The 22,826-nt window shown below is 38.6% G+C and overlaps 1 protein-coding gene across 3 annotated transcripts; it reads right to left on the reverse strand.

Annotated features, from left to right (window-relative positions):
* Positions 1–470: 470 nt before the first annotated feature.
* On the reverse strand, positions 471–16,390 carry thrap3a (thyroid hormone receptor associated protein 3a). 3 transcript variants are annotated; one of them, XM_039619109.1, is made up of 12 exons: positions 16,224–16,390; positions 11,237–11,265; positions 11,006–11,150; positions 7,700–8,620; positions 6,427–7,098; positions 6,162–6,334; positions 5,859–5,970; positions 5,491–5,575; positions 4,124–4,305; positions 3,837–4,026; positions 3,563–3,706; positions 471–2,214 (listed from the first exon to the last, which is right to left on the reverse strand). In XM_039619109.1, exons 3-12 carry the CDS (start codon positions 11,125–11,127, stop codon positions 1,975–1,977), a joined length of 2,841 nt encoding a protein of 946 aa, XP_039475043.1. In that variant the 5' UTR covers positions 11,128–11,150; positions 11,237–11,265; positions 16,224–16,390; the 3' UTR covers positions 471–1,974. The 3 variants fall into 3 exon arrangements, with proteins under 3 accessions (XP_039475043.1, XP_031596527.1, XP_031596529.1); XM_031740667.2 differs by lacking the exon at positions 11,237–11,265 and having other exon boundaries at positions 16,224–16,389; XM_031740669.2 differs by lacking the exons at positions 11,006–11,150; positions 11,237–11,265; positions 16,224–16,390 and adding an exon at positions 9,606–9,710.
* Between the last annotated feature and the right edge of the window lie 6,436 nt (positions 16,391–22,826).

Raw genomic sequence — 22,826 nt, forward strand, 5'->3', positions numbered from 1 at the left:
CAGTCACTTTTGACTTCAGCCTGGTCTGATACAGTAATTGGTTGATAGGTGTTTGGTTGAATGGGATGTGCACAGGCACACTGTAGCTTTAGGCTGTGTTGTTTATTCAACTCCCAGTGACTTACAGGGATTTGATTGCTTTGATTGAAGCAGGTGATCTTGGCCTTTAGTCAAAAAAAAAAAATGGGTTGTAACCAAATCAGATGAGCGGCTCCACCCTGATATGCTCTTACCAATGTTATGAAAGTAAAGTGCAAAGTGTGGTTCACTCATAGCACACAAACATAATCTTTTTAGGCCACACAGACAATAGGTACTCCTTACTGATTCATGAGCCAGCCTAAGTATGTTTAAGAGCCCCATGGTGTGTGGACCCTGGGAGCACCATCCTTTCCACAGACAGTGGTAAATAAAGATAACCTAAAAGACTGTTAAGATGCTTTTTAATTAAAGACACATATAGACAAATGTCAAAGTAATCAGTGTTTCTTTAATTTACAGTCTCTAAGAAAAAAACAAACAAAAACAAACAGTGACCACAACTATTTAAAATATGCAATATTCCCTAAGAAGTCAACCTTAAAATTTTAATCTGTAGGCCTATAATATACGCAAGTAAGACCAGTGCACTCACAGCAAGGTATACTTGCACTTGCATAAATGAGCCTAAAAACAAATAACATCGATATGCACAGAATAAACATTCTTCTTCTGTTTTACAAACTTGGATAGACTTTTTTCCTGTAAACTCTAGACTAAAATGTTTAACTACTTCTCTCATTGCGTTGACAGTTGCACACAGTTAGCATCACTGCTAAAACCTGTTTGGCTGAATAAAAGCTTGCAAACATAAAAATGAAAATACAATCTATTGCAGTAAAAACAAATTCTCTGTTACAATCGAAGTCAAAATCCTGCGTGGCCAAGTACAAAAACCAAAATTAAACTCTTTGCAGAAAGAAAATCACTATCAATATTATACACTAAAGTGGTATCCAAAAACAAGCTAAAGCTACTAGTCGGATAGTAAAATGTTTCACAAGCTTGTTAAAAGGCTTTTAGCTCGTGCTGTAAAATAGTTGTATGCTGTATAATGACAGACTGCAGGGCACAATCTATGACCCTGTGCAGTTTGGTCCCATTGTCAGATCAGTGTTATTTCTGCCAAATTGGCTGGACTGTGGTGTTTTATGTCATCATGAACAACATACTTATTGCTGAGACAAAGCTCATAAAAACATAACATATAGTCACTGTTTGTAAATTAAATTATATTTTAATATATTTGCAGTACAATAATTTATCTTGTTGCCTAGCTGATTTGATCAAAAATGTGCAGTTCTTTTTTGTGTTAATTTATTTTCTAACCATCCTAACCAAAAAAGTGTAAATATTAACCTCCTAGGACCTGGCGTCCACATATGGGGACATCACATTTTGGGGTGTCTAGACCACAATACTAAATTTTGCTCTTTCAAATGAGCCATATTGCTCAAAGTGGCATAATTGTTGTTTCTCATGTTGTTTTTGCACTCAGGACATATGCTGTTGTGTTCAGACACCAAATAAAGAGTTTTGCACATAATTACTCAATCGTGACTTTATAGTGTTTGATAGAACACTATAAAGTCACATAGTAAAGAGAAATAAAAAATGCATGCCATGAAAGAGTCTTAGTTCGGGTCTTAGGAGGTTAATATAATGCTGCATGAAAGAGATTTTAATTTACCAAAATAAAGCAAAAGCATAAAAATTTAAACTTGACAAGAAACTGCATTTCACTCTTAAACAGCGCTTTTACTAGTCTTGATGTAGGAAATGGTTGTGTCAAGTTTGAAGAAGTGAAATTAAAGTAATATGTTTCATAGGAATAGCTTAAAACATTTAATCTGCATTTATTGATCCATTGGATAAAATCACTCAGTCAGATCTTGTGAGAACACAAAAGAGATTTTCTGCAGATTCCTTTGCTGCTCAGTTGTTCTCTCCACCAACTTCTGCCCTTTTATGGTCCTGTTCTGTCTCTTCTCTCTGCATGCCACCTTGCTCCTCATTGACCTGGAACTTATCGAGGCCCCATTTTGGATAGATGATATTGGGGCCCCCAGTGGCTTTGCGGATAAGGAATCTCGCTTTTCCGCGAGTAAAACTCCCCCTCCCTCGACCTCGATTGTCTGTCCACTTGCATTCTGATTCTTCATCTCTGTCATCGTGCTAAAAATTTGGGAGAATGTGAGAGACATATGTCAAGGCTCAAATTCAACACATCAAATGCTGAAACTGAGAAACAGTTTTTTGAAAAATTCTGTGTTAGCCCTATGATCAGCTAAATACCATTCAAAGGAAAGAGTAGTCGGTGACGAATGTTTATTCACTAATCAGTAGGCGTATGGTTGCTAACTGTCGCTAGGCAAAATCAGTCACAAAGAGGGTGCTACACCAGAAATCTCCCTGTGATCCTTATGGTCACTAGCAGACTACTGCAATTTCTCATAGCTGCATTGAAGACTGAACACTTGTTACTACTTGCTGAACGGTAGTGAAAAAGAGCAATGCAAACCTGAAGAACAAGAACAACTTTCCTTTTAAGGGTTAGATGTTTCTGGATTTTCGTAGCACTTTTAACAATTTCACTACTGCTCAGCGAGCAGTTGCTTTGTGTTTTGGCAGACAAATTGCAGGCCACCATGGCAACTTCATAATGCTAAGGCTATTTGGTAGGGCACCATGCCTTCTTTGAAACCACCTTTACTTTCAACGAGTGACCGCATGCAACCACTCACCAGCTAGCCAGAGAATATACATTTTCTTCTCTGATGAGTTTAAGGGGTTGACGACTGGGCTCTAGGCCTGCATGATTGGGTCGTTAGCAACTGATTTCACAATGATACCAGCAACCACCAGCAACCACTTGTTAACTGGTTGGGGAACACACAATTTTCCATAGTGACCAGTGGTTGCCAGGAAGTTACTGGCAGGTCTATAACCCAGTGTAACTGAGGTATAAGTGGTTAAGCTGATGGACGGCTGAATGGATAGATTTTCACATTTTGAATTTGATGCCAATAATGTAGTAAAATCATGACAGGGACATGTTTACCACCTCTTCTTTTAACAACCCTTCTAAGCATTTGGCAGCTGCTTGATATATAATTCCAGCTGGTCAACAGTTTAGTCCTCCTTAGTCATATTCACGGCTTCATAATGCTCCACATGTCGGCTGAATAGATCTGGAATGCAGGCAGGCCGCTTTAGCACCCCGACTTGTTTACTGTGGAGCCATGCTGCTATTAATAAACAGAATGGGGTTCTGCATTGTTTTGCTAAATTAAGCCAACCCTTCAATTATAGAGATGTCATCTGGGTGGCACCATACATTGCCTCAAAACCTGTGTGTATTGTTCAGCATTTATCAGGCCCTCAGTTTTCACTCGATGTACAGTTTAAATGTTTGGCAAATAATTACATGCTTTTATTGTTTACATTTAATATAGCATCTAAACATTTTTGGAAATCAAGGTTGACAAAATACGGAAAGAGATAAGGAATGAGAAAACCTTACCAAGTAATATTTTTTGCTCTTGGGAGTATATTCTGGGTCCCAGTCTTCACTTTTTTGGTGTACAACCGTGCTTACAGGATTACTGTGTGAAATGTTACCCTGATAGTTCCCTTTGCTCCAGTTCCTTCCACGTATTCTTACTTGCTGTAATTGGAGAAAATGAAAAGATGCTCAAATTATGCCACACATAGCGACACACAGCAAGCTTTCTATGATGGAAAATTTACATTATATTGCAGATATTACAACAAATCAAGCTTCTTATTGGTCTTACAAATCCTCCATGTGGATGTCCACTTTCAGCGGAACCCGATGATTCCCTTTGGCCCAGTCGGTTTTTATTAAAGTCTCCATTTTTTGAATCAGGTTTCTGTTGGGGTAAACCTTCATCTTTGTTAGATTTGGAGGATGAGGAAGATGAGGATGAACTGGAGCGAGAACGTTTCTTCTTCTTCTTGCTTTTCCTGCACAAGGATTATTATGAAAGCAAATTCCTTACATGCAGCTGTTTATAGTTATAGTTTATAATGGTAGATACAAGTACAAAACAGTTGTGCATACTTTGATTTCTTGTGGTATTTATAGAAGTTTTCCACAGATCTCTCTCTGCTAGAATCTGGGGAATCTCCCACATCTCTTCCCTGATCCTCATTATAATATCGTTCATGGGTGGAATATTTTTTACGGCGTTCAATATCCAAGCGAAGGTCCATTGGGTCACCCTTGATTTTTTCCCCTCCATCCTGAGCAAAATCAAAACAGAACACAATGTCGTGGATAGACTTTGGATTAGCATGTGGAGGGCTATCAGTCTTCTCTGAGCTAAGCGGATTTGTAAACTAAATAGTGAAGTGCAGGGAAAAAGGGCAAAAACCCAGGTGACAACCAGCTGGCATGAACAAAACCAAGCTATTTTTAAGTGAATTTTGAGTGCATTTAATAGGCCAAGCCAGTAGTTTTGCATGTTTTTAGTGTTTCCTAAACATCTACTTTTCTAAATCTTATGTTTTGAGGATCATTTTTTACATGACTTCCTGTTCGCAAAAGTCTTCATAATTTCTTTGAATAAGTAGTTCAGCACAGTATAATTTAGCTAACCTTATCCATCCAATCTATTCAACAGCAATAAAATATCCAGCAACAGATTCACATATTTAAATTCCTGAACTTCAGCAACATCATATACTCGTGTTTTTCAAAACAGAAAGGTTTGTTAAACTTTTCAGGTCATAACAAGTTGAAATCATGTCATATCTTATCATATAGTTATCATGAACCAACACATGGATGGCAGGAAGAAATCAGAAAAATATTTGCCTTGGATTTGGAAAACATTTGGGAAAAATGCTGATATGTAAACATGGATAAAACATGCAAAACCACCAGTATGGCTCTTTCACAACAGTGACAGACAAGGCATGTGATTGTTCATGCTAATTTCAGTTTACTCAGTACTTAGTATTTGCTCTGCATGTTTGAGAGCTGACCAGATGTATCCATGCGCATCAATAAAGAAATACTATGATGGTTTACTCAGAATGTTAAGCAAGTAAACGTAAGCACAGGCACATGAAGTGCTTGCTGTTGGTTATTTCCGTTCCTTATTTTTTTAAAAGAATACTTACGAAGACGATTGCTTAGAGTCCCTTGAACAGCTTTGGCACTGAGGCTTCCATTTTTGACCTTATTTGATTCATTAGCCTTGGTCAGGCTTGTGCCCACAATACAACCCATTCACCATGTGAGGCGATATAACAAACAGCAAAGTCAAAGTGCCTTATTTTGCATTTGCTTTTCTTAGACTTGAGCGTCTCCCTTCAAGGAAAGCCATGGGCTTTTAGAGAGTGCCGTCTAAAGGCATCTGGCTTTCTCACTTGTTTGAAGTTGTCTTATTCCAATATACTTCATACGTCAAAATGTTCAGTCACCTTGTAAGTGCCATCCTCTGAGCTTTTCATCGCCTCAAAAAGTTGAGGGTGTTTCTTAAAAGCACTTGGTGAAACATCAATTCGCCTGCAAGAAAGAAATCAAGATGGGATAAAAGAAATACAAGACGTGTGCCACAACAAACAAACAGTCAGCAACACTGAACTGGAAAGACAACACAAAACAGAAAAAAAGAAAACTGCTGGGAAAATAAAACTGACCTCCACCAAGCATGAGAACAAATAAGCCAAGATAGTCTGTAGATTATCAGGGAGGAAAGATGAGAAAAAAATACCTGAAAGCTGTTAAAAGAGGAGGTGAAGCCACAGCACACTGAAGGTGAGAGGGGTCACTCAATAGGCGACTCTACCTGTGTATCTCTGGACTTTTTCTTGGCTTCATCATTTCCTTCTCTGCAGCTTGTCTTTGGTACAAGGTGAATCGCTCATTTAGAGTCATGCCAGAAGATGGAAAGTGCTGAGCTGATTTGGTAAAAAAGTAAGAAGCAAAAGCTATGGTTACATCACGTTTTATTCAAGAGGCCATTGTGAATAATAATGCTGAAAATCGGTCAAGACAAAATATTTGATTTTTCTATGGATTTTGCATCATAGAGGGTATAGAGGGTAATGATTTGCAATCTCTCGATATGGTTTAGACACAGAAGACTCACCTTTGATGTGATGAACAATGGTGACAATGTGCTGAGCAAACATCTCAGAGGGACTTCTTTGTGACTGTGCAGCCTTTACATGCTGAAAAATGGAGCGAAACTCCTGATCCTTTTTAGAGGACTGCACAAGGTCCTGAGACAACTGTCGCTCTTCAGCTAAAATATCTGAAGAACTGAAATGATAAGTTCTTTAGTGAATTTCCTTTGAATAAATAATGACATAACATTAAAAAAAGAATTATTGAACCTATTGAACGAGGCTCACCTTATCAGGCTATCTCCAAGGAAATCCATTCTAACATTACATTTTGCTTCCTGTTTTCTTGAGGACATGACAGGCGGGTCCTCTACTCTGACCTCAAACGTGTCTCTGTCAGAGTTCCTCCGCAATGGTGGTGTAGGAGATGGGATAGATGGAGATTCTGCCGTCTTCCTGGCTTTACAAATCAAGTCTGGGGACAGTTCTTTGAATTTTCCCGTAAACTCCCTTTTGGCAGCGGCAATGGCTGCTGTTTTATCCTGCTTTCCACTGAGATAAAGCTCCTCTGCCGTGGCATCTTTGTCACTATTAGCAAACTTCTGCCATTTCGCAAAGCACTCTTCAAACTGTTCTCGGGCTGATGGAGCGACCTTGGTCTTTGGCTTACAGGACACTTCTCCATTATTCCAATTTTTTGGAAGTGATTTTAATTGAGGCTTAATGATCATCTCATCCTCTTCTTCCCCATCAGCAGACAGAAATGGTGAGGCTTTGAAAAAGCTGTTCAGAGACACTCCAGCATCATTATCCTCTTTGTATTTTCTTGATACAGAATCAGAGACAACTACAGAAGCTTTGCCATTTACTTTCTCTTGTTCCATATCCATACAGTTTGCTTCTGCGTTCCTGGCATTTTCTGAAGAAGATTTAGCTTTAGCTTTAGCTTCCTCCCAAAACCTAAAGAAGGAAAAAGAGATAAAAAGCTCTGTCTAACTCGAAAACCTGATTGTGAGACAGCTGCAAAAATGAAAATATGATTGTTTTTTCAAATAACAGTGAAATATAAGCATTTTTTATCAAGGAATGAAAACAAAGAAGAAGAAGAAGGATGCTGTTTTCACTTGGAAAACCTTTAGAATTCCTGTAAATGGATACAGTATCTGAAGCTTGCGAAGTTTAGAAAATGCAAATATGAACTGGTTGTGTAGTTTACCCAAAGTAAGGCTCAAATGAACCTGTTGTCCATTATTGAACTACCACATATATATTTGTAATGGCTTATGGTACATTTGCCTGATGTGGCCTTTTTTTCATTGTTTATTGTCTGCACAACATACTCTGTTACATGTCCTGCACACACAGCCGAGCCAAGCTACTTATTTGTAATAGATTTCTAACTAATTTGTGTCTGGAAAACCTAATCTATCCATTAATATGGAATCAAACCCAAAAATCCACAATCTACATTCTGTGAGGCTCCAAGCAGAAGAACCAAACAACAATTTGTGTTTCAAGTTACTAAAAATTGTCATGAGTGTAAACATAAAATTGGTCTTACTTCCTGAATGCAATGGAGATTGCTGTTTTATCTCTATCCAGGTAGTCTTCTTTGGAGATGTCAAAGCTGGAAAGGATTTGATTTAGACCCTCATTTGAAGGTTTTTTAGTCGAGGATGAACCACACACCATCTGCCAGGTGGGGGTGCCATTGGGTGTGATGCCTGTGTTTTTAGTGGGGCTAGACTGGTTAGCCGTTTGGCTGCTCTGACCAACAGTAGCAGCAGAGCCTGCCAGCGGACTGCTTTTCTTTGGACTGCTGCTGTAGTTTGTCAGGCCTTTCCAGTTCCCCTCAGTTTTCCCACCGCCAGCACCTTCTCTATCATCTCCTGCCAATAACTCAACACGCTCCCCTGACTCATCCTCTCCCTCTCCTCCCTTTTGAACGTCCTTGGAAGCCAGCTGCTCATCTTTCACATCTTTTGAGGTTTGGTTAGCGAGCAGCGAGGCCGGCCTGCATTTAGGAGAGGAGGAGTGTGATGAGGCAGAAGAATGCTGCGAGTGTCTGGATAAAGGAGAACAGGATTTGTCGGACTGGTGAGAGTGACCATGAGGGGAGCTCCCACAGTGTTTCTGAGAGCGTCCTTGTGAATGGTTTTGCTGCTGTTGCTGTTGCCAATGCTGTTGTTGTTGTTTCTGATGATTTTGTTGCTGTTTTTGAGGATGCTGCCTGAAATTCTTCCAGTTCTGTTGATAGTTGTTGTTATTGTAGCCACGTCCCCCTCGTTGGTAGCGTCCACGTGGGAAGTAGCCCCGTCCTCGACCCCTGAAGTTATAAGGCCTACGGAAGCCGCGGTGATAGCCCCGGAACTCCCGATTGTTCTGGTAACCTCGCGGATATTTCTTCTCCCGGTTATAGGATGGAGAATAAGATCTTGATCTTGATCTTGATCTTGACCTTGACCGAGACCGAGATCTAGAGCTGTGAATGAATAAAGAAGACATGGAAAACATTACGTTTATTTCTACAGAGGTTGATATAGCTCACGGATACATTTTCTGAATAATGTCTTGCTTTCAAAATAGAAACAGTAGATCTTATGTGAAACAACACTACCAGAAACTATAAACCACCTACAATTAACAGTTTAGAGCTGAGACAGATGGATGCTTGGTTAATATAAAAGGGAAAAAAACGTGGAGCATACTTGATTTGGCCCAGTGACATACAAAACTGGCCTGAAAATTTGAAATGACATATCTATTCATACCTATTCAATATTTTTGGAAATTTACAGAAAAAAAACACACAACTCCTATTATTAAGGACCATTTTCAAAATAATAATAATCCTTAATATTTTGAAACAAATATTTTGAAAATAATCCTTAAATTCTGTGACGATGTATAAAACTTGAATATATGTTATTATGGTAAAACATGGTGAACACAACATGCTGCTGAGTATGCTGCAAGGTCAGACTAGACCACAGTGTGGCGCTGCTGCACTTCCAATAAAAAAGCCTTCCACAGCATGCTAGCCTTGACTTTTTACAAAGTCTTCAGATTATAACAGTCTGTTCTTCAGTTCTCTCAAATCAGCAATTTAATCAGAACAACATGCTATTTTAAAAGTACATTTCAACACTGTGTCCACAGCTGTTCACTGTCATATTTGAGAGTATAACTCTTTCAGACTTCAAAGTAGTAGTGCAAAGTATCTACTGCTACTTGTATTTAACTGCATCTTCAGCAGCTTTTCTAAAGGATGCATTTCTCACCAACAGCGTCCTAAAATGTTAAGAGTATTAAGTGATTTGCAAATAGATTAAAACCTAAAAATGCTGCAGAGCGAAATTCTAGATTAATGAATTAAAGCTGTGCCAAAGTACATGCAAACATAATATTAAACTAGATAAATGAACTTAAATTTTAAAAAAAGAAAAAAAGAGAAGCATGTAACTCACCTAGTGTGCTTTCTCATTGGAATACAGAGGCAGCGCAATGAGCAGCACTGCACACTCACAGTGCGAGCTACAAATACTGCATCTCCTCTGCCCAGCTCTGGTGGAACAGGGAGTCACATGGACCGTATAAGGGTGGGAAATCTACTACTGCGTGAATTGTTTGACTCTATGCCTGCCAGTTAAAAGGGCTTTTCAGCAAGGTTGGAGAGGACTAATAACAGAATATTGTGTCACACATGACTAATCTGTTCCACCAAATTGTTGTGGATATTATTTTGTTTCAGCTTCCTCCTGCTATGACTTGTCAGTGAGTAAAAAATTAGCCAAGCGAGAGCTCAGACCATGTACCTCTGTAAACTGTGGCTCTAATTACTAAGTGTGTTATACCAAGATCAGGTAATGTTGGAAAGAAACAGTTTAAGCTTCACACTGGCTACATTTGACAACATGTTTCCACCCAGCAGACTGTCAAACCTGCACCTTTAAATGCTCTTTAACCTGACAACTGTTTCTTGTTCCGACATGCTACCCATGTAAAACATGCAGGAAACTAACTATTTATTTGTGTGTGCGTAGAGGGTGGGTGGGGATATGCTTTTTTCTGTTTTTGTATTTAAATTTTTGTTGTTCTCAAACTTGTACAAAGGTGTGCATTCACACTTTTCCAGTCCTGATTTGCCTTCCCACAAAGCTATTTGCACACATGCAAGGTGGCTTCAGGAAGAGTAAACCATTAAATTCCTTCCATGACTCTTCTTTATGCTAATTTTAATACAAGCTGTAACACTGCCAGGAAATGAGCTAGCCTGTCATTTTATTGCCATTCGGGCGTCACTCTACCAGTAGCGGCAAAGGCATCAGACTGAAGCCTTACTGTTTCTTACGAAAGCACATCAAAGTCAGCAGGAAACCCTTCAGTCAGAGCTTCACGACATAAAAGCACATCAACAAAATGCCTTTCAAAATACCGTGAAATGTGGTACAAAACATTCCCATATGCCACTGTACAATATTGTATTAGACTACCTTAACTAAATTCACTAACCGGGAGCTGAACTCTCAAATATTAATTTCCTGTGGATACAGAGCCTGACTCAAGAGTTTGGGTAGGACTCAAAGGCTCTAATATGCTCCACCAGCTCTGTCTATTCATGTGAAAACCAAACTCTTTAAATCCTACATATGGCAATCAAATATACACAAAAATACACAGTGTGTTTCCAGTCAGCCACAATAAGATTTGCTACACAAAACAGATGAAAGTGGACAGTGATCTCAAGAATGAGTTTTTACATTTTACTTTAACAACACAGAACTGGCAACTAGGCGGCAACTTTAGCAATCAAGGCAAATGCAGCTTATCTGCTAACAAGCTCTTGTGAACGGAGGATTGTTCATACCTATAACGGTGCTTCCTGGACCGAGACCTGGAGCGACTCCTGGAGCGGGAGGTGGAACGGGATCTTGACCTGGACCTCGAGCGGCTCCGAGATCTCGAGGCTGATTTTGTGGATCTGGACATCACTGCACTCAGCCTACCTCTAGCTGTGACACAAAAGTGTTTTACAGTCAAGTTAGGATTGCTGAATATGTATTCGGTACGCCTGTTTAAAAAAGAATTATGACATCACCTGTTCATTTGCAGGAACAATTGAATGATCTATACAAGAAAGGATAAACAAATTTTAGGAAAGCTGGGAGTCAAAAATCCCTTAAATGAAAATGTCCAACAGAGATAAACCCTCCAAAATGAGCTTCAAAAACAGTCTTAAAGAAAAAGCTGCGTGAAGAAAAACAACAGCTGTGAAAAAGGAAGAGGCCAATCTGTAATAGTGTAGGGTTTAAACAGAAGGAGTTTTATTTATCTCACTGATCATTTGCATAGAGGGCTGTCTTTTATCAGTCACCTGACTAGTTATCTTTTCAGCCTACCAAAAATATTATATAATAATTAGTCAGAAATGATAATATAATATTATTATAAAAAATAATAATATAATAGACAGCTATCAGTATGATAGATTGTTTTTCAATTTCCTTATCACAGAAGACCTGCAGAGCAACATAAAATAATGTAAAAGTGGCGACAGACATGTTTTGTCTCAGTTGACTATGCAGAAGAAAAAGTTGCCAGTTTTTTAATAAGGCAACATAATCAAGAAGACAAACCACTAAATTCAGTATATTGAGTGTTTGGCACCAACATATCTCTAAATATCTCCATATACAACATCTCTCTCTCTCTCTCTCTCTCTCTCTCTCATATGAGAGAGAGAGAAATCCACTGTTCTTGACCAAACTCACTGAGTGTATGAATAGTGTTGTATGAGTGTATGAAATATCAGAATCTGAATCAGAGAGACTTCATTAATCACAGAGGGAAATTGAGTTGTCATGGCAGCAAATATACAACAAACATCAAGCACTCATATAAAATGAGTGTAGAAACAGAGATATTTATAAATATTAAGATAAATCGATAAATATAGGTATAGATTTACATATACATATAAAATAGAGAAATATAGAGACATTTACATGTGAAAAGATGTGCTAGAGATACTGCGTACAAGGGATTATTCTGAGGAAGTCATAAAAGCCATGCTAACCATGTTAAATGCAAGAGCTGCTACTTGCATTTTTACACCATAGCATCATATGTGGTCAAGTGTTAATCTATTCACATAAAATGCACAGTAACACAAGCCTCGCTTAGTGTTGTTTTTCCCCTTTTCATAACTTATTAAGAGCTCTCATTAATGTCACACTTGCCCCTTTCCCGGTCCTTTGTTAAATATTTAACCTACACCTTGCCCAGCTAAAACCAGTTGATTTCGTCTGCAGCTACATAGAAATTTGCTTGTGGTTAATGCTCTGCTGTGAATCTGACACCACAGAGATGTTCTCACTGGATGTTCTCACTGCATGGTCTGCGCACACCGACCTCAATGAACATTAAACTTCAAAGGGTGACTCTTCTGAACTCAGCTCTATGCTTGCAAACTCCCCGAATTGCACTTTCATAGTGAGAGGAGGAGTTTAGTAGGAGTCTAGTTTATTCCCTTCCAAGGCCCACAAGGCAATATCTGTGCCATATGATCCTCAGAGTACAGTAAAAGCTAGGGATCAAATAATTGATCTTTCATTATGAGAATCATCTTCAGAGATTTAGGAAGGAGGAAATTGCAAGCTACACATGACATGGATTTCAAAAGCAGCGCATGCTATCACATGGTGGTCCCAGCGTGCATCCCCTCTACTATTTTGGAGAGTATCGAAATAGATCTAATCCCTCCCACCCCCACCCCCACACAACTCTTCCACGTGCTCTATGAACTTCCCACTTCCCTCATTTCTGGCAGCTTGTTTTTTAGCTTTCAGAGAATAATTTCCTGAACGTCCAGCCTAAACAAACAGTTAATGCTGAGTTTAGCCTAATGTACACATTTCAGCAAAGGCACACAGATGTGGTTCTTTGCAGCATCTGGTGGCTAAACAGTAAAATCAATTACTTGTGACAACCTTCTTAATTTTGCTTTAACCATAAAAAAGATGTCAGCTGTGTAACCAAATGTGGAGGAAAACTTGAACTGAAGATATTTGTTTTTAATTTACTGTAATAAAGTTTTTAAAACACACTCATCTGTGCTTTGGGCATTTTTCATATTAGCTTTTGAATGAGTTTCAGCAGAAACTATGCACAAAAGATCTCTACAAAGCTGTGGTTACTCATTGCATTAAGACTGTGTTATTATCACACCACAACCTTATTTCAGCAACACGTATGCATAAAATTAGATGTGTGACCATAACATTGTTCTTCCCTGTAGCCGGTAGAATAAGACAACGAGATCTGTTTCAATAGCGTCACCCTGAAAGTTCAATTGATAACCAGCTGCAGCTGTCTGTGCTCCACAATGTGTGGTCGACAGTCTAATCACTGAGATTGCACCCTCTTGGAAAGGCAGTAGGCAGTAGGCCTTTAATCACTAACTACTAGATTTCTGAACAACATTACTCTTACTGACACACATGCATGCAAATCCACACAAATGTTATTACCAGTATGTTTACGTGCCTGCTTCCTCATCCATATCCTAATAATGAATCTATCATTATGTTTTTGACATCCCCACTACATTTGTGTCAACAACTTAGATTATTTTCATTATTTGTTTGCTCATAAGCAAATCCAAGGTTAAAGTCTAACTTGAGTCTTACTGGTTTCAATCCAGAGTTTTGAGGGGTGTTTTCATAGCAAGGTTTCTGTAACAAACGCAACAGGAACAGCATGCAAAACTAGAAAAGCAGGTCTGCAGTCACACTGCTAGAGAAACAATGTTGGCGAAGCGCGTGTAGAACGATGTGCTAAATAGATGTGCTCGAAAAATGAACAACATTAAAATGTCTGTTTAACACCAGCTGGTATTCATGTGGACACACACACACACAAACACTCGTGCTATTAAGGCTCCCCTTGGAGCAGTGAATGACAGCTGTGTAATCCTCATCAGCTGTTTATTTCATATAACAGCAAAAGTAGCTCCGACCAACAATGGTACAGCAACATGATACATAGCTCAAAGCATGAGAAGAAACGCTCAATCATCTGCCCTATCATTAAGACTACTATGCCACAGTGGCAGCTGGAATCACATTTGCTATCTATATGTGCCCCCGAGACACTCTTCTCTCTATTTCCAAAAAAGCCACAGCAACTGTCGCTGGCACAGTGTTGGTTATTGACGTGTGGCAGTCCCTCTTAGTATTCCCTCAAGGCGCTTCACAGAGCACTTGATGGATAACAAAGTCACTGGAAGGACAATTTAAGATTGGGATTAATATTTAAGCTTTCTTAGGAGATTGATAACTTAAAAAAAGAAAAAGACTGTTTCTCTAACAGTCGTCTGACATTTGTTTGTCATTAAGGAGCTACTGTTGCTGCTCGAAAGACAAATGATGACTTGTTGCCGAGATTTCCTGCAGCATTATTCTTTACTAATGATCCACAACGACAGATCAGGACACTGTTCGACTTGGCACTGAGCTTTACCACCAACACCTTTAGCTAGCTTTCTGCAAAGTGCTAACCAGACGTGACACGAGGGGGAAATTTTGTTTTAAAGTATTTTTTTTCATGCAGTTATACTGTGATGACAACAATCGGTAGTTTAGAGACTAACAAATGCCATTGAATAGCGTTTTTGGCACATATGAGGCTTCTCCTGCCAGAAAAAAATGGCAGACGGCAGAGTGTCACAGTGGCATCCTTACAATCACATGCTTGCAGTTGTCTGTCATCACCACAGTAATGGACCTCTCCCGCATACAAGGGGGAACTCATCAGCAAAAGGTCCTCTCTATTTTGGTAAGTTGGGACCAGCCTGGAAAATCATGAGTTATACTTTTACCTTATATTTCCAAAATACACTCAGCTGTTGTTTATGTTCTTGTGGGCTGGAATCTCTGCGTTTGTTTTTGTTGTTAATTAAGTGGTAGAATGTTTTCATTTCTAATTTATTTGAGCAAAGGTTATTACAGCAATCTGTAAAAAGTAGTAGTTTCTATGCTCATTAAAAACAACATAAAAGAAGCCACCACAGTGATAGCAATCACAGAGATAGAGTTCACACAATATCGAAAAGAAAACTAAATTACTTGTTATGTCATGTTATTCCCGGACAGCATATTTGGACACGGCACACCTTTTGTTGTCAGTGTCTGTGTGTGTGTCTGTGTGCTTTGTACATTTGTGTTTGCTAAGAAGGCTTAACCTCATAGAGGATGCCACAGTACAGCAGGATACAGGCTTGGTAGTATTTTAAACCTTTTTTTTTTTTTTTTTTTTTTTGTTGTCTCTGTGGTCCATAGAAATAGATTCAAGCTGGATCTCAAACCCCAAACAGACAACTAGAGACGCAGTTCTTTTTGCTATATATGACTTGGCAGGCTTGATTCCAGTTTGGGGCTGTTTACTGTAGGTGGAGGGACAGCTTAGAGAAACGTGTAATCACAAAAGTCATTCTTTCATTGGGCTAACCACCAAAGACAACAGTCAGTCATCTGGTGAAATTAAATGGCTCACTTTACTGAAGTCCCCATTAAATCTATGGTGGTCTGAGGACGCACGTTGGGAAACTAAAAAAGGCTTCAGGGCTCTAACAGTGACAACCACTATATGCATCTTTAAATAATTTAGTGACAGGGGTGAGAGGCAGCATCAGAGTGGTGCATATCCTCAATGAGACAGTGAATGCATTTCTGTGGCCTAGAAAACATTCATATACGCAGAAAAATTGGTCATTTAAACCAAAAGAAAGACAAGTCATCGTGATAAGGAATAGACCCCTAATGTTTTATTTGCTTAATGAATATTTACAGCCTAGTTTGAAATGGCGGTATATTGGCCGAGAAGGAACTTCACTTCGCGGCAAAGAAATTCATAGTTTTGTTTTTTTGTTTTTTGCGACAGATGATTCATGCGCTGCTCAACTTCCCCTTCACTTACTGTACGCTACATCTCGTGTTACACTTCACTGCCTCTGAAAATCATAATATTTCTATTACCTCTATTCTTCAAAAAACTGTTGCCAAAAAATAGGAAAGACTAAGACTTACCGGGTCGGCGTTATATTTCAGTGTCGTCGCGTCACATTCACGAACCCTGGTAAAATATAGTAGAAATGAGTGCAGACTTTTACTCCTTGGCGAGCTCGTCTCTTCTATTGTACCCGACGGTGTGTATGTGTGTATGAGTGTGTGTGTGTGTGTGTGTGTGTGTGTGTGTGTCTGCGGTGTTTAGAGGGAGGGTGTGTGACAGCTCCGTGCTGCTCAGAAGTTCATATTTCCTTCCGCCTTCTCGCCACGATTTGTCAAAACACCTTCGCTACCTTGCAGTGAACGAGATTAGAGTTCTGTAGTCAGTGGGTTAGGATTAGGCTAATATGTCTGCTGTCCTTTTAATGCAATCATTTTTTTCACTAAAGCCCAATCCACGACTACAATTCACTGCACAAAGCTTGTGTTCCTACACGGAGTTGTCCCTGCTGCAGCTTCTGTCTTACACAGTGATGATTTGTGCAATTTATTACAACTCCACTGTGCAGGTATTATATTTGAGCGGGGGGGGGCTTCATTTAGGGACTTATCACTCGTTTTGAGCGCTAACCAGCTAGTTAACAGCATGAATACTAAAATCTGTTTTTGCTCTACTGCTTGTATTTTCAAGCGAGCCTGAACAGGTAATACTATGAAGTGATGTGTGCTGCCTTTATCTTTATCATTTCGGTAATTACCTTATAATTCTCTGCTAATATCACCCTGGTTAAAAAGAAAAAAATCCTTAAAAAAGGTTACCCTTTTCGCAGCAATAACTGATGATTTAAAAGATGGATGTGGTGGATCATGAAGTCGGCCACTTGGATACTTAACCCAACTTTAGCTGTCTTTTGGAGAGCGCCTCAAGTGGCCACTGTAGGAACAGCAGGCTTTGGCCTTATTTTTCAGCTCTCTTGGTTGGCGCTTAGTTCAAACACTGAATGTTAGGTGCATGGCCAGTTTGACTGACAAGTGGATGCGGAAGCAGGCACCTGTAGCTAATTTTGGCCATGAAATAAGAGCTCTTGATTGTGGTTGTGGTACTCTTCGGAGTATTTTGAATGCAAAAATACTCTTTACAGGGCAAATAAAATGGGATTCTTCACGGTTAATCAAACTAACTACTACACACCCAAGGGCCTGTGCTCGAGCTTTTGTAACGAAAACGTTGAATTATATTTTTTATGCTACTTAGCACTAAACCGCAAACATGTGCACCTGTGTTGCACTCTTAGAATCTATTGATGCACTTTGCTATACATGTTTGCTACCATCAGCTGATAGCTCAATTAAGTATCCACTTATGTTTAAAAATAAAGCCTCCTGTCCTTTCCAGATCATTCAAAAGCAATTGAGCGACTGAAGATTAAAATTTTGTATGTGAAACACACATAAGGTCAATTTCACTCCATATTTGATACACTTGTTCAGTAAATGGAACCAGTAATTCCTGCAAATGCATTTGTAGTTGGCATAAAGCAACCACTGAAGAAACTAAGGGTGAGCCAACAATAAAAATAAAAGTGTGACGTATTATTTTCAGGGGACAAATTCAGTATTACTAAATAACCTGGCTTGTAATCGATTATTGTGAAATCAACCCGGCTGTAAGAAATGCTGTTTTGAGTCAGCCCAACATAGTGAGTTTCATAACAACAGAGGAAAAATAAGGGGACTGGCATTGGAAACAAAGTCTAATGGATTGCAGTTGTATGTATGACTAAGTCACTGGGAACAGTGGATCCATTCAGCTCCCTGAATGCTAATGAGTTTCAGGTCATCTGTGTAATATTAAATAGAAGACATGTTTCTGATTTTATTCATATCAATTTAAAATAAAGACGATCTGTGGTTTAAATATAAAATTAATGGTAAACAACTAACATACTGATATGATATGTAGGACTTGATCTCTCAGGTTTTCCTTTTTAAACACTGATGATTTCCGACATCCACAAGCCTTTATGTTCTATTTTTCCCATTAGCATTATAAAATATACACTAATATTAACACTTTTAAAATCTTACATTAATCTCTTTATCTATAACATTTTGCTTTTGGTGTTATTTCTCAAATCCTTAGCACATAATGTAACATACTGTATAGTACTGTCAGCTGTTTTAAGGGAGTATCTTGGGTGCATTTATTTATTTTTTTATTACAGACTAATTATTTACACAACCCATCAATTTTTCAGGCAGTTTTTAGAGGCTACACATTAGTTGGATGTTTTGTCTTCTGGGTTTCTCCACCTGTTCCCAGAATTCGTGATTTACATATTTTACATAGGTTTTACATCTAAAACGGTGCAAAGGGACAGAATTCATCCAACTGCTGTGTAACTTTATTTGGTCATTTTATGAGCTATATAACCAATTATTGTACTTGCTGAAATAATATAAACCAAACATGATAAAAAAAAATCACTATCAGCTACTTTCCATATACAAATAGCCTTCTGCCTGTATGGAAAAGCAGTACATTTAGGGATTTCTGGACATGAACGTGAAGACATGGATTTGAACCTTTGATCTCCAAGAGTCAGCCTACAACTTAATAAGGACCAGACAAACATTTACAAGGTGATAATATGCTTGAAAGGCTCACTAAGAAACACTACTGTAAACAGAAGCTTGATACTTATGTAATAGTACAATACAAATCCCTAGATCTGCTGGTCTGATTGTATCTAAGTACGCAGAGTGTGCTTTCTAAAGAAATCTTTCCTTTGCCCTGCCTTTGTCTTTTCATCAGATATTGGGATATTGGGATATTGGGTTGAGTTTCCAACGAAAGCGTTCTTTTCTATTATCATGCGATTTATTGTTACATTTGTGGGGGGGGGGTCAAATTTCAGCAGGTCATCAGTAGCACACACTGCCTGTTTGAAGACTTGCTTCTGTATCAGTAATTGCATGCGGATGTCGAAGAAGTATCTCATTCATACTCATCTGATCTATCCAGGTTAACTATTTAATGGCAATTCATGAGAAGGTGTATTTGCAATGGAAATTAATTCAACCATTAATGCTCCACTGTATGCACGTATTACCTTGCACATCCTGCTTATTTGACTTATTCAAAATACGACTACCAGGAAAATAACACAGCAGAATAGTTGCGGTATAGTCGAGTAAAGTTGGGATCATTAAACATCAGCGTGATCGGATGATGCGAGGAAGATAATACAGGAAGTGGTGTGTTTGCATGTTTTTTTTGGTGGTGATATAAAAGTGACTACTGAGTTTGTCAAAGCCCAGTGCTTATCCTGCAGATAAGACTAACTGTATTTGTTTAAATAAGCCAAGCAAAGGAGTCAAAGGAGCTTACATTTGTTCACCAGTGTGTATTCAAAAAAGTTGTGTACATGTTTTTTTAAAAGTATTGTCCTGTTTTCCAATCTTAATAGCGTGACTGAAAGATATTTATTATGCTTCCTTATTTACACCCAAACTTAAGACGGTCATCCTGCAATTTATCAGTCTCCAGGGAAAACCACACATTTTCTTAATTGCAACAGCAAGATCAACATTAACATATCACTTAACAACAAATTACACTTTTTATTATACAGTAATTTTTGGAAGTAAACTGCTGCAAAATTACAGTACTCAGTATGAAATGGTGACATAGGTATTTCTGCAGTTGGAAAAAGCAACGCACCAACATTCATGATTTAGTATGAACAAGAGATTTGTTTGACTTTGTAGCCAGCAGTATTCATCAGAAATTATGCACAGACTTTCATGTTTCCCAAAGGATGAAATCATAGTGACTTTGGTGGTCTTCTTACTTTTCCTCTAGCACCATAATCAAGATTGCATTTGTGGCTTTGAGTGACACCGCCTGCCATGAACTTTGGACCAAATATTTCCACTTCCACGTCCATTTCCGTGAATATAACTAACGTTAAAAAACCCCCGGCTAACCTAAAGCAGGATACAGTATGTTAAAATATGTAAATAAGTAAATAGTGGGTTTTCAGGGAATACATTTTCATTGTTATTATCTGAGATGGCCTTCCTTTAGCACCTACTCAGTGTGCCCTGTGGCCCCTTCTCAGCCATCTCTCTCAGCAGCTCTGCATCATATCACCACTGTCCAGACACCAGGCAGGTTATTTTGGGCAATCCCTCTGACACCACTTTCTCGCTCTGCGCCTGGATAAAAGCGTTCATACTCCTCCCACTTTATATCCTTCCCACCTGTTGGAGCTGTCTGTCTCCTTGCTGACATGCCTGAACACATAGAGCTTTAACATTACTCCTAATAACTGCACTTAAAATCCCCCAGAGGTGTACTGTGAACGCTTGTGAAGCCATACGTTACACACAGATGGCACATGTGAAATGACCTGATCTCTATGTCTATTTGGCTGCGCTGGAGTGTGTTTGTTTTTTTAAAATACACACACAGTTCAAATATTATGTGATATAGCATAGATATTTATTTTTCAAGGTCTTTAAATCTAACAAAGTAGTTCCAGGTAAACAAATATATTGCTGAGAGACAAAAAAAGCCTGTTAGATGATTCCTTGCTGGCCTTTTTGCATAACGGTATTTTGATATAACCCATCTGGTTGTGGTTACTTCTTGTAAAGAGCCAAACTCCTCTAATAATTCTCTTTCTGGCTGAATCACCACCTTATTCATCTTTAGGGCACCATGGTAGCAATTTTGTTACAATAAAGCCTCAATTGTTCTAAAGAGAAAAAAAACTATTTTGGTCTTTCACAATACCCGTATTCAAATAACCAAACCGTTTACTCCCTGTGCTGATAAAAAAAAAAACTGCAGCTTGTGAAAAGTCGGGAAAAGTGTCAGTATGACTCAAGCAAGTTGACACAGTCTGTACCAGTTCACATATTACTTCCAGGCTCTGAGTCAGCTCAGTTTCTCACAATCCACAACCTGGGCAATTCTGAGATGCAACTGTCAGCTTTTAAAAATAGAGAGAAATGCTTGCTAAGCTTGATGATTTGAGGAAGATTTTTTTTAGCATATAAAAGGAAATTGCATAACATATAGTCAGTTTTCATGGTTATGAAAGTGTTCAGTTTTAAGAAAAAATACTTAAAAAGTTCTACATTTAAGATCCAACATAACTAAAATACAACTAATACATGTACTGTTGTTTGGTAGCATGATCTACATATGCTCATCATATGAAATCTAAACCTGAAATGTATCTGCAGCTAACAAATTAATACGCTTGAGTAAGGAGATTATAATTGCATCTGTTATACAGTAAAAGCACAACACGCTGAAAATTGTGTTGTACATACTGTAAAGGTGCTAATATAGCAATTACATTACAACACTTTTTAATAAAAAATATCTTCTGTGTTAAAAGATTTTATGGACTGTAAGGCTGGTTTTCAATAGCTGCAAATCCTTCAACGCAAATATCGCTGTTAAATACAACAAGTGTTTACAGTCTTGTTATTTTTGCGTTTAATGCCCACTTCGGTCCATCATTTCACGTCCAGCTTTCCCACCCTATAAATGATTACATTTGGCCAGAAAGTGAAAACGCACACACTATGACACCACTATCAGTGCTTACCTTTACCGTCACTGTTAACATCAGGCTATCTGACACCTCTCCTAGATGAATATGTCTCTTGTCCTCTTTGTTGTGAACACAGCCAACCCAACTGAGGCTGAGATGATGAGCACGTAGGCAAGACAGCTGCCCGTTCCGCCAGAGGGTTCCATGACCCCCGTCCAGAGCCTATTATCACCTTCTAGCCATTTCTGCCGGGCTCGATTCCACACCATTAGACCCTGTGTCAGCATTAGGCAGGCAAGAAATGTAGGAACCCAAGATGGATATTTGGCACGAGGAGTTTAATAGAAGCTCTGATTATGAACAAAACAGACGTTTAAAATGAGCCAAAAAGTCATAAAACACTGCACAGCTTTAGTAAACCAAATGGCAAGATCAGTTTGTTCATAACATTGCTAAGCATGTCAGCATGTCAGTTGGGTTGTTTTTTCTCCTTTCATGGAGAAGAAATGTAATTATTTGTAACCACTATATCATAGGGGGCAAATAACAGATTAGTATGGTGGTTGTGATTGACAAAGAAAAATAGTGCAGAATTTCCCTTTATTTATTTCTTCTATGGCATTAGATTTGGAAATATATTAGAGAAGATTTGGCAAGTTTTCCATGGGCACAGCCCACATTCTCAACTCTGCTACTAAACCCATGAATTTATTTTGCTTATAAATGTGGCAACAGTATCAGATTTTTTGCCAAAAGAATTGTTACAACAATGAAATAATCAGCCAAAAACAAATTTCCTTGTTTTTTGTGCTAAGTTTGGATATTTTCACAAAGCTGTTCAACATTTAAAGCTTCTCTACCCACTGGCCATTTCATTAGGCACACCTGTTCAGCTGCCTGTTTAAGCAAATATCTAACCGAGCGTTATAATGGAGAAGAAAGGTGACTTAAGTGATTTTGAATGTGGGACGGCTGTTGTTTGCCAGATGGGCAGTCGTTAAATCAAGCTTCTTATAGCTGAGGCAGCTGGCTAAAATAAAGCCAATTCTTTCACTGCAGCACTTTGAGATAGTTATCCATGCCTTTGTTACCATTTGGCTGGATTACTGTA

The sequence above is a fragment of the Oreochromis aureus genome, linkage group 11, assembly GCF_013358895.1.
Source record: "Oreochromis aureus strain Israel breed Guangdong linkage group 11, ZZ_aureus, whole genome shotgun sequence".
In the NCBI taxonomy this organism is placed as follows: domain Eukaryota; kingdom Metazoa; phylum Chordata; class Actinopteri; order Cichliformes; family Cichlidae; genus Oreochromis; species Oreochromis aureus.